Source organism: Pinus tabuliformis, chromosome Q (genome assembly GCF_031772625.1).
Source record: "Pinus tabuliformis cultivar Carrire ecotype Pingquan chromosome Q, CPIR1, whole genome shotgun sequence".
Taxonomy (NCBI): Eukaryota; Viridiplantae; Streptophyta; class Pinopsida; order Pinales; family Pinaceae; genus Pinus; species Pinus tabuliformis.
The window spans coordinates 553,460,239-553,469,648 of record NC_142296.1 but is presented as its reverse complement, the minus strand read 5'-3'; the positions used below and the strand labels follow the sequence as shown (position 1 = coordinate 553,469,648).

The 9,410-nt window shown below is 42.9% G+C and overlaps 1 protein-coding gene across 1 annotated transcript; it reads right to left on the bottom strand.

Annotated features, from left to right (window-relative positions):
* Window positions 1–2,686: 2,686 nt before the first annotated feature.
* Window positions 2,687–3,655, bottom strand: LOC149220644 (uncharacterized). The gene has a single exon (XM_089387152.1). The coding sequence runs from the start codon at window positions 3,653–3,655 to the stop codon at window positions 2,687–2,689; it is 969 nt and encodes a 322-aa protein (XP_089243278.1).
* Window positions 3,656–9,410: the final 5,755 nt, after the last annotated feature.

Genomic DNA, 9,410 nt, shown 5'->3' with positions numbered 1-9,410 from the left:
CATCAACGATCGACGGATCAGCGGGGTTATAGGTCTGAAACTATAAGAAATCGTTGATATTGTGATATGGACCAAAATCTTCAGGGAGGGTTGATTTTTAAATACAAAGGAAGGCATGGAAAAATAGGGCTCCACGGGCCTCTTTCTCTCTCCTCCAAGGGGCCACATGGTGGCCTATGATTGGTCCACCGAGCTGACATGGAAGCTGATGTCACCAATGACATGGCAAGTACAAATGATGACATGGCAAAGGAAATGTGTCACTCTTTTTTGGCATTTTCAGGGGTCCTATGTGGCTGTTTCTGGGTGCAATGTGTCACCACTCATAGTGTGACACGTGGCAGTGATGACATTAGCAGGTGAGTGGCAGTGATGACATCAGCAATTTTATCGATGATCGCAACAGTTAAGGGGTAAATGCTTAAGCAAAGGTGCAATGTGATTGCGATATGCGGGACTCCTCCTCTGGGCGCAATAAAAGAGTAAGGAAGGGTCCATAAGGACCTCATGCCCAGAATGTCAGCCCACTCCAAGGAAAAGGTTCTACAAATCTCGCTCTGAGACCATGTAGAAAATCTGATGTGTAGGTTAACCCGATAATGCAATATAAATCAAAGCATAATATTATAACCTACTTATACTATCAATTTGCGGAAGCTTAAAGATCAAGCTAAACACATATAACCAAAAGAAGAATAATCAATTCACAATACACATGAGAATACTTTGGGGAAAACCTCAGCTAAAAACCCCACTATCTGTTTTATCATACAAGGTGGACATACATAGGAATTATTCAATGACTTAACTCTCACAGCTAGCAGTCTTTCAGTACAATCCTCACAAATGCTCACAGGAAATCCTGGCTTCTCTCAAGCCTTCCTCTCTGCCCTCCAAGCTCCTATTTCATTGCGATGTTTCTCTGGGATGATTCTCCTTCAACCAAGTGGAACACTATCTCACACACTGTCAGAACTGCGTAATCCTCAAGGAATGATTCCTTGCTGCGTCCATGAGTTTTCTTTATAAGAAAACACATGCAACTAATAGTACACTATCCTTGACTTTAATCTCAACTGTATCTTTCTTAGAATAGACATGCATGAGTTTCTGATGAGGGAATCTTCAGTTAACTAGAGTAGCACTAGTTGAGTGCATGCATGCATCAACTAATTGTTAACTCTCTATTAGTTTCTTAAACAATTTTGAACTAATTTAATTGGACTTAACTCAGTAAACTAAGATAACTAATTACAACTCAAATATAACTCAATCTTATCTGCTAGATTTTAGGGATAACTCTTGCATGACTTTAGAAAGACTTCTAACTTGAATTTCTCCAACTAATTAATTTGAAGCAAATTAATTAATTATTTCCAAGTAGTTGTTAAGACTAAATTCGATTTTAATTCACAATTTAATTCAAGGACAAATTAAATTGGAACATTCTTATTGCCACATTTCAACACTCCCTCTCAACAAGAAATGGAATATCTTCCACCCCGATCCTGTCTCTATGGAACTCGAATTTACAATTTGACAATGCCTTTGTCAAAATGTCAGCATCTTTGAGCTTGTGAGAGGCCATGAATGGAAATACCTTTGAGCTTGTGAGAGGCCATGAATGGAAATACCTTTGAGCTTTGAGTAGTCTGCTGAGACCTTCAGCCATTAAAACAAAAAGAAAAGGGGAGAGAGGATCCCCTTGTCTTATGCCACGAGAGGGCCGAAAGGGAGAGGAGGGGGATCCATTCAGGAGGACTGAAAAGCTAGGGGAGGTAATAAGGTTCATGATCCACCTGGTCCATGTAGCACTAAATCCAAAGGCTAAAAGCATTTTTTGGATGAAATTCCAACTAAGCTTATCAAAAGCTTTGGAGAGGTCGAGTTTTAGAATCATACCTGATTTCTTGAGGATCTTTAAAGAGTGTATAACCTCGTTGGAAAGTATGATTCCATCCATAATCTGTCGTCCTTCCACATATCCTGTCTACTCCAGAGATATAAGCAGGGGAAGGAGAGGTTTGAGCCGGTTTACAATAACCTTTGAGATAAGCTTATATATAACATTGCAGAGTGCGATAGGTCTAAAGTTCTCCGGCCTGTTGGGCTCTTCTCCTTTGGGAACCAGAGCTAGAAAAGTTGTATTGAGGGACGGTAGGATCCAATGCATGCTTCTGGATTCTTCAACCAGATTCCAAACTTCATTCTTGATGAGGTCCCAGAATTCGTGGAAAACGTTAGCCGTGAAACCATCAGGACCTGGCGCTTTTCCATCCTTGAGTTGAGCCATGGCTTCTTCGACTTCTTGCATGGTCGTGGGCTGAAGTAATCTGTTGTTATGATCCTCAATAATAATGCTTGGAATGTGCTGTGTGATGGCTCGGATTGCAGCTTCTCTGTTCTCAATGGGCTCCGTTAAGATTTCCTTAAAATACCCTGTGAATTCCTTTTCCATGTCCTTATGCTCTTCAATTCTTTCACCTTGTTGGTTGTTGATGAACGCTATATTATTATGCATTCGCCGTTGAATGGTGGTTTTGTGGAAGAATTTTGTGTTCTTCTCCCCTTCTTTGAGCCAGTTGATTCTTGATTTTTGCCGCCAGAGTATTTCTTCTTGCTTCCTGCGCTCTTCGATTTGGTTCCATAGTTCCTGTTCTTGTTGTGCTTGTTCTTCTGTTCTGCCTTAGAGGATGAGGTTTTGTTGGAGTTTACTCATCTGCTGTTCTAGTTGGAAGCGCTTCTCCTGAATGTTGCCAAAGCTTGTGCGATTCCAGATTTTGAGGACATGTTTCAGATTCTTTAGCTTTTGCTGGAATTGATACATTTTGGCACCCTGCGGCGGAATGTAGGCTGCCCAAGCATCGCTGACGACCTTTCTGAAGGTGGCATTTGTGAGCCAGAATGCTTCGAATCTGAAGGGTCTGTTGCATTGATTGCCTGGTCTGGACCATTGTAGCAGAATTGGCCAGTGATCCGACCCGCCATGTGGAAGGATGGAAGCATTGAAATCCCCTCCGAGGTGGATTGCATTGTCAGAGAGAAGGAATCTGTCAAGGCGGGAGGCTATGTGTTGAATGCCTCGTCGCTTGTTTGTCCATGTAAAAATTCCATTAGAGGTAGGGATGTCCATAAGATGATTGGTTCGAATGAAGTCTTTGAGGCTTTCGCTGTCACTGTCGAGCCATATTCGGCCTCCCTGTTTCTCTGTCATGGAAGTTATTATATTGAAGTCACTGCCCCCGATCCAAAGCGGGAATTGTCTGTTTTCGTTGAGTTGAGCAAGCGTTTCCAGAAGTTCTATTTTTTGCTGAACTAATTGAGGAAAATAGACATTTGTAAGGTGGCCATGTATGCCGGTGCCAACGAGGTGGAATGAGGCTTGAATGAAATGGGGTGTGGCGTGAAGGTCATATAATGTGACGATCTGAGGGTTCCAAAAGATGGCTAAACCGCCTAAGGCTCCGGAGGCATCAACAGAGATGGCCCTGCTTCCTGCCCAAACTTTGCCTCGGATTCGTTCAATAGCATCAGTGGTGCTTTTGGTTTCTTGCAGAAAAACTATAGTTGGTTTTTCTTGCTGAGTCAAGTGTTTGATCATTCTGTGTTTTGAGGGACTGTTGAATCCTCTCACATTCCATGATATTAGCTTCATGTAAACTATGATTTGGGTTTGTAAAACTTAGTCAACTTAGGGAATCGCCCTGATTCCATAAGTATTTCACCTATTGCTATTGTGCGCTGGAGTTCTGTCTTTCGTCCTCTTTTCTTGAGATCCTTGAGTAGCTTTTTTCCATCTCATGGACTGCCTCCCTGGATACCCAGGCTTTTATTATGCTGCGCCTTGGCTAGGACTCCTTCCAGCTTGTCGATCTGCCAAGGTTGAATGGAGTTGTATTCTTTTTGTTTGCATGCTATTTCAAGTGTGAAGATATCTAATCCATCAATCGTGACATCCGCTTGATCTTCTTCCATAACAGTGGTGTCATCTAGAACTTCCTCATACTCTTCTTGCTGAAGCCTGAGAGCTAGAGTAACATCGGTGTCCATATCGGAGTCCTGCGGCTTGTTATCCTTTGAGGATTGTTCTTTGGAGAACGAGGGGGGACTGAAATTTGATATGGATTTGCCTTTCTCCAGAGAGGGACTGGGTGTGGGTTTCATTGGATCAGGGTCAGAGACTTGCAAGGGATCTGGGTGAGGGTGGGGGGGTGAGGGCGGAGAGGGTTTGTGAGGGGATGCAGAACTGGGTTGGCCAATATTTTCTTGCGTTGCAAGAACGGAGAATTTATTCTGGTGGTCCACTTTGGGAGTGTTTTCAATAACTGGCTGACTCTTTTTGGCATGCCTGCGGCGGTTGGGGATTTTGATGAAACCTTCAGAGTCCATTTCAGAGACAGCAGCAGCTACTTTGGACTGGGCATTTAAAGGGCAGTCACGGAAGAGGTGACCGTGCTCATGACACTTACGACAGCGGAAGGGAATGTGTTCATAATCTAAAGATTGAGTCCATTCATAATCATCATGATAGAGCTTTACCGTATCCGCGAGAGCGTTGGTAAGGTGCATCAGAACGCAGATCCTAGCATAAGAGGTGTACTTGCGAGTTTTTGTCTCAGCTGCAACTCTGATGAAGGTGCCCAGTTTGTTGCCTATGTCCGCAAGTGTTTCTTCTCTCCAGTATTTTGCAGGGAGGGAGTACATCCTGATCCAGACGGGTGCCCAGCTGAAGTCCTCCTTGTCAGGATTGAATCTGGGCTTCCATTCAGTGAGATAGAGGCCTGAAGAATTAAAGAAGTACGGCCCTCCTTCAAATATTCTCACTCTATCCTCCACACAGTTAAATATAGCTGTGAAGAAGCCCTTTGGTCCTAGTTGCAGAGTTATTTGACCTTTGGGCTTCCACTTTGAGGCTATCCAACCTTGTAAGGCCCTTTCCGTTGGCCAGAAGCCTAAAAATTTTCCTATGAGTGCATGGTCTTGCATGTACTGGATTTCACCATTGATGCGATGGCTGGGCAGGTCCACTTTGATGGGTTCAGCAGCTTTTGGGATGCAGGTGGCTAATGTAACTTTATGCTGAGTCGTTTTGGCTTTATCAGGTGTCTCTTTGTCGTCTTCAACCTCTTCTGTCGGGGCCGTATGGATCCTTGCCTCCGCTTTCTGATTTGCGCCTTGTCCTGCCTCTGGGTCGGCGTCAGAAGGGGGCAGAGGCTGAGAGTGCGGGTAGCGTCAGAGCTCGCAGAGTGTTTTGGAGGGGGAGCAGAGCTCTCCCCTCCTCCCGCCATATCCATTGCTATCAACCAACAAAGAATCGGTGGCTGTAGCAGGGTGAACAGTCAGGGCGGCGGCTGGTTAGGGTTTGGGTACAGAATTCGGGAATTCCATCAAAGCATAATATTATAACCTACTTATACTATCAATTTGCGGAAGCTTAAAGATCAAGCTAAACACATATAACCAAAAGAAGAATAATCAATTCACAATACACATGAGAATACTTTGTTGGAAATAATACTGAGGGGGGGGGGGAATCAGTATTATCTAGCAATTTACCAAATCTTCCTTATTTGATCTTTTGAAATATTCTTGCATATCAGTACCATAAAACAATGAGCATGAATAAAGAAAATAGACAGTCACACCAAAGAACACAAGATGTAAGGTGGAAACCCAATGCGGGAGAAAAACCACCTGCTGCAATAATGTCTCTATCTTCTTTCAAGAAATTCTTTTTACAATGATTTTGTACTGGTGCAGTCCTTTACCAGCACGCAGGCTGCAACCTGCAAAGAGCTACAACTCTTTCTTGTTTTCCAGACTTCTCCTGGAAGGGAGCTACAACCCCCTACTTCTTTTCAAAATGGTCAACAAGTATACAACAGATACAGTCTACTACAGATATCAGATCAGTAATTACAGAAACAACCCAGAACATCTTATGAACAGAAATATATAGTTAACAGATCATCTTGAGACAGGGACGCATATTTTCTTTCTGTGGCCTGCGACTGGACGCAGTATACCTTATGCTGTTCTGCGTGCAGACGCACTGTTCCTTTTGCTTGTCTGCGACCGACGCACACATCAACACTATCGCGCCGCGTCTTTTGCTTCAGAGACGCACCCAATACCACAGTCGCGCCGCGTCCTTCGCTTCAGAGACGCACCTGATCCTTTACTGTACTGCGTCCCGGCGCACTTTCCCTTCACTGAATCTGCGTCCCTTTAGATATAGAAGATAAGAGGACTTCAGAACCAACCCAAACACTCAGATCCACAGATCTGATCATGCGCCATATAGATCGTAGTCCATTAGAAGATTTACCCTTAAAGATATGGACTAGATCACACCAAGAGATGATCAACTAAGATGATGCCTAATCCAAATGAACTCCTTTGCTTTATATAGGCAAGCTTCTCCCCAAAGCGTGGAACAATACCACGAGCCGACACCAGAGAAACACGCAACCGTCGGCTAGATACCACACAAGAAGCCCCCACGAGTTTTTCTCTACCTTGAAATGTGTGCACTGGGCGGACGCACCTTCTGAACGGCTGGCCGGCGTCCCTGGACGCGGGTTCTGTATGGAATACCTGCGGGGACGCGCTTGCTAAACAAAATTTCCTGCGTCCTTCTTGATTTACCACCTGAAGGCGTTTGCCATCAAGTACAACACCTGAATCATAATGCCAACAAACTCCCCCTTTGGACTTGATGGCAACCACATAAACTTTCAGCTTCATCATTCTCCCCCTTTGACATCAAGAGCAAAGGGTATGCTCCCCCTATGCTCATGCTTCTCCAGAATTGTAACCAGAAATCCATCATGAAGAAGACAGAGACATATTGCAGCTATTTCCAAGATCTCCTTCTCCATAATGCCAACAATGCATTATGTGCTCCCCCTGAGCCTATACCATCAATAGGAAGATGGTCAACAGTGAGATGATGCATCAACAACCCCCAGCTTTTGCCTGAGGTATTCAAAAGTGTCCCTGGGCAACGGTTTGGTGAAAATATCAGCAACTTGTTCCTTAGAAGGAACATACTCCAACTTGACCTTCTGTTCAAGTACTTGTTCCCGGAGAAAATGGTACTTGATTGGTATGTGCTTGGTTTTTGAATGCATAACCGGATTCTTTGAGATGCTGATTGCACTTGTGTTGTCACATAAGATAGGAATAGGAGGTGTACAAGTGATTTGATAATCCTGCAAAGTCTGCATCATCCAAAGAAGTTGGGTGCAACAAGATGCAGCCGCAACATATTCCGCTTCAGCTGTAGACAAGGCAATTGAACTCTGTTTCTTGCTGAACCAAGATACCAGTCTAGAACCCATAAAGAATGCACCACCACTTGTGCTTTTCCTGTCATCCACGCTTCCGGCCCAATCTGCATCTGTATAAGCATGAAGAGTGAGATCTGTATCTCTAGGATACCATAGGCCATAATTTTGAGTCCCTTGAAGATATTTGAAGATTCTCTTTACTGCTTGAAGATGAGTCTCCTTTGGATTTGCCTGAAACCTTCCAACTATTCCAACTGCATGCATGATGTCTGGTCGGGTACCTGTCAAATATAGTAGACTTCCAATCATAGATCTGTAGGTTGGTTGATGAACTGCTGCAGATTCGTCATTTGCACTGAGACTACATCCTGTGACCATGGGTGTACATACTGGTTTTGCATCTTCCATGCCATATTTCTTCAAAATCTGCTTGAGATACTTGGTTTGAGATAAAAGGATTCCTCCTTTCTTTTGTTGGATTTGCAAACCAAGAAAGTATGTCAGTTCTCCTAGCAAGGACATCTCAAATTCTTTCTGCATGACTGAGGCAAAGCTTTGACTCATAGCTTCTTCATTACTGCCAAAAATAATGTCATCTACATACACAACAAGTATTAGTAATTTGTCATTTTCAACTTTTATATAAAGATTGCTATCTGCTGAACCTTTTGAGAAACCTTGTTGATGAAGATATTTGTCCAACCGGTAGTACCAAGCCCTTGGAGCTTGTTTGAGACCATAGAGAGCCTTTTTTAATCGGCATACAAGATTTGGATCGTTTCCAAGAATGAAACCATCTGGCTGTTCAATGTACACTTCTTCATCCAAGTCTCCATTCAGAAAAGCTGATTTCACATCCATTTGAAATACTTTGAAGTTCTGACAACTTGAGAGAGCAAGAAACATTCGGATGGCCTCAAGTCTTGCAACAGGAGCAAAAGTTTCTTCAAAGTCTATTCCTTCTTGCTGTGCATACCCTTTACAAACAAGTCTGGCTTTGTTTCTAATTACTTCTCCATTTTCATTCAATTTATTTTTGAACACCCATTTTGTTCCGATAACATTCTTATCCTTTGGTCTAGGAACCAGCTCCCAAGTATTGTTCTTTTCGATTTGCTCAAGTTCTTCATCCATTGCTTTCACCCAACATTCATCTTTGCATGCTTCTTTCACATTTTGTGGTTCAGTAGAGGAGAGTAATGCCAAATAACTTGAAGCTTCTGCAACTGTTCTTCTAGTTTGTATACCTGCTTCCTTTTGTCCCATGATCTGAGATTCTGGATGGTTCTTTTGAACATATCTGGATGGAGTCTTTTCTTCTATTCTTGTTCTTTCTTCTGCTTCTTCGTGAGGTCCGTCTTGAAATTGTTCTTGCGGTTCTTCTTCTTCATCATTCTGTCTTTGAGGGTAGCTTTCATCTTCTTCAATGTCTTCACGATGTATTTGCCTAGGAATGTATCCTTTCTCATCAACCACTACATCAATGCTTTCAACAATTCTGCCAAGTCTTTTATTGTAGCATTTGTATGCTTTGCTATGTGGAGAGTAGCCAAGAAGAATTCCTTCATCTGCTCTAGGATCAAGTTTGCCAAGCTGCTCCTCAGTATTTTTGATATAGCATTTGCTCCCAAAGATTTTGAAGTGCTTTACTGAAGGAGTTTTACCACTCCAGAGCTCATGAGGAGTTTGAGTGCTGTTCACTCGAACATTTGTCTTGTTGAGAATAATAACTTCCGCATGTGCAGCTTCACCCCAGAAGGTTGCAGGAGTTCCTGATTCATCAAGCATAGCACGAGCCATTTGCTGGACTGTTCTGTTCATTCTTTCCACTACTCCATTTTGCTGAGGAGTTCTAGCTGTAGAAAATTCTCTCCTTATTCCATGTTCATCACAGAAATCGAAAAATTCATTTGAAGTAAATTCTCCACCTCTGTCGGATCTGAGGCACTTAATCTTGTGACCTGATTCATTTTCAGCCAAGGCTTTGAAGGATTTGAATTTTTCGAAAGCTTCATCTTTGTGCTTCATAAGTCCCAACCAAACAAACCTGGAGAAATCGTCAATAAATAATATCAAGTATTCCTCTCCTCTAGGTGTTCTTTTTCTGAATGGTCCACA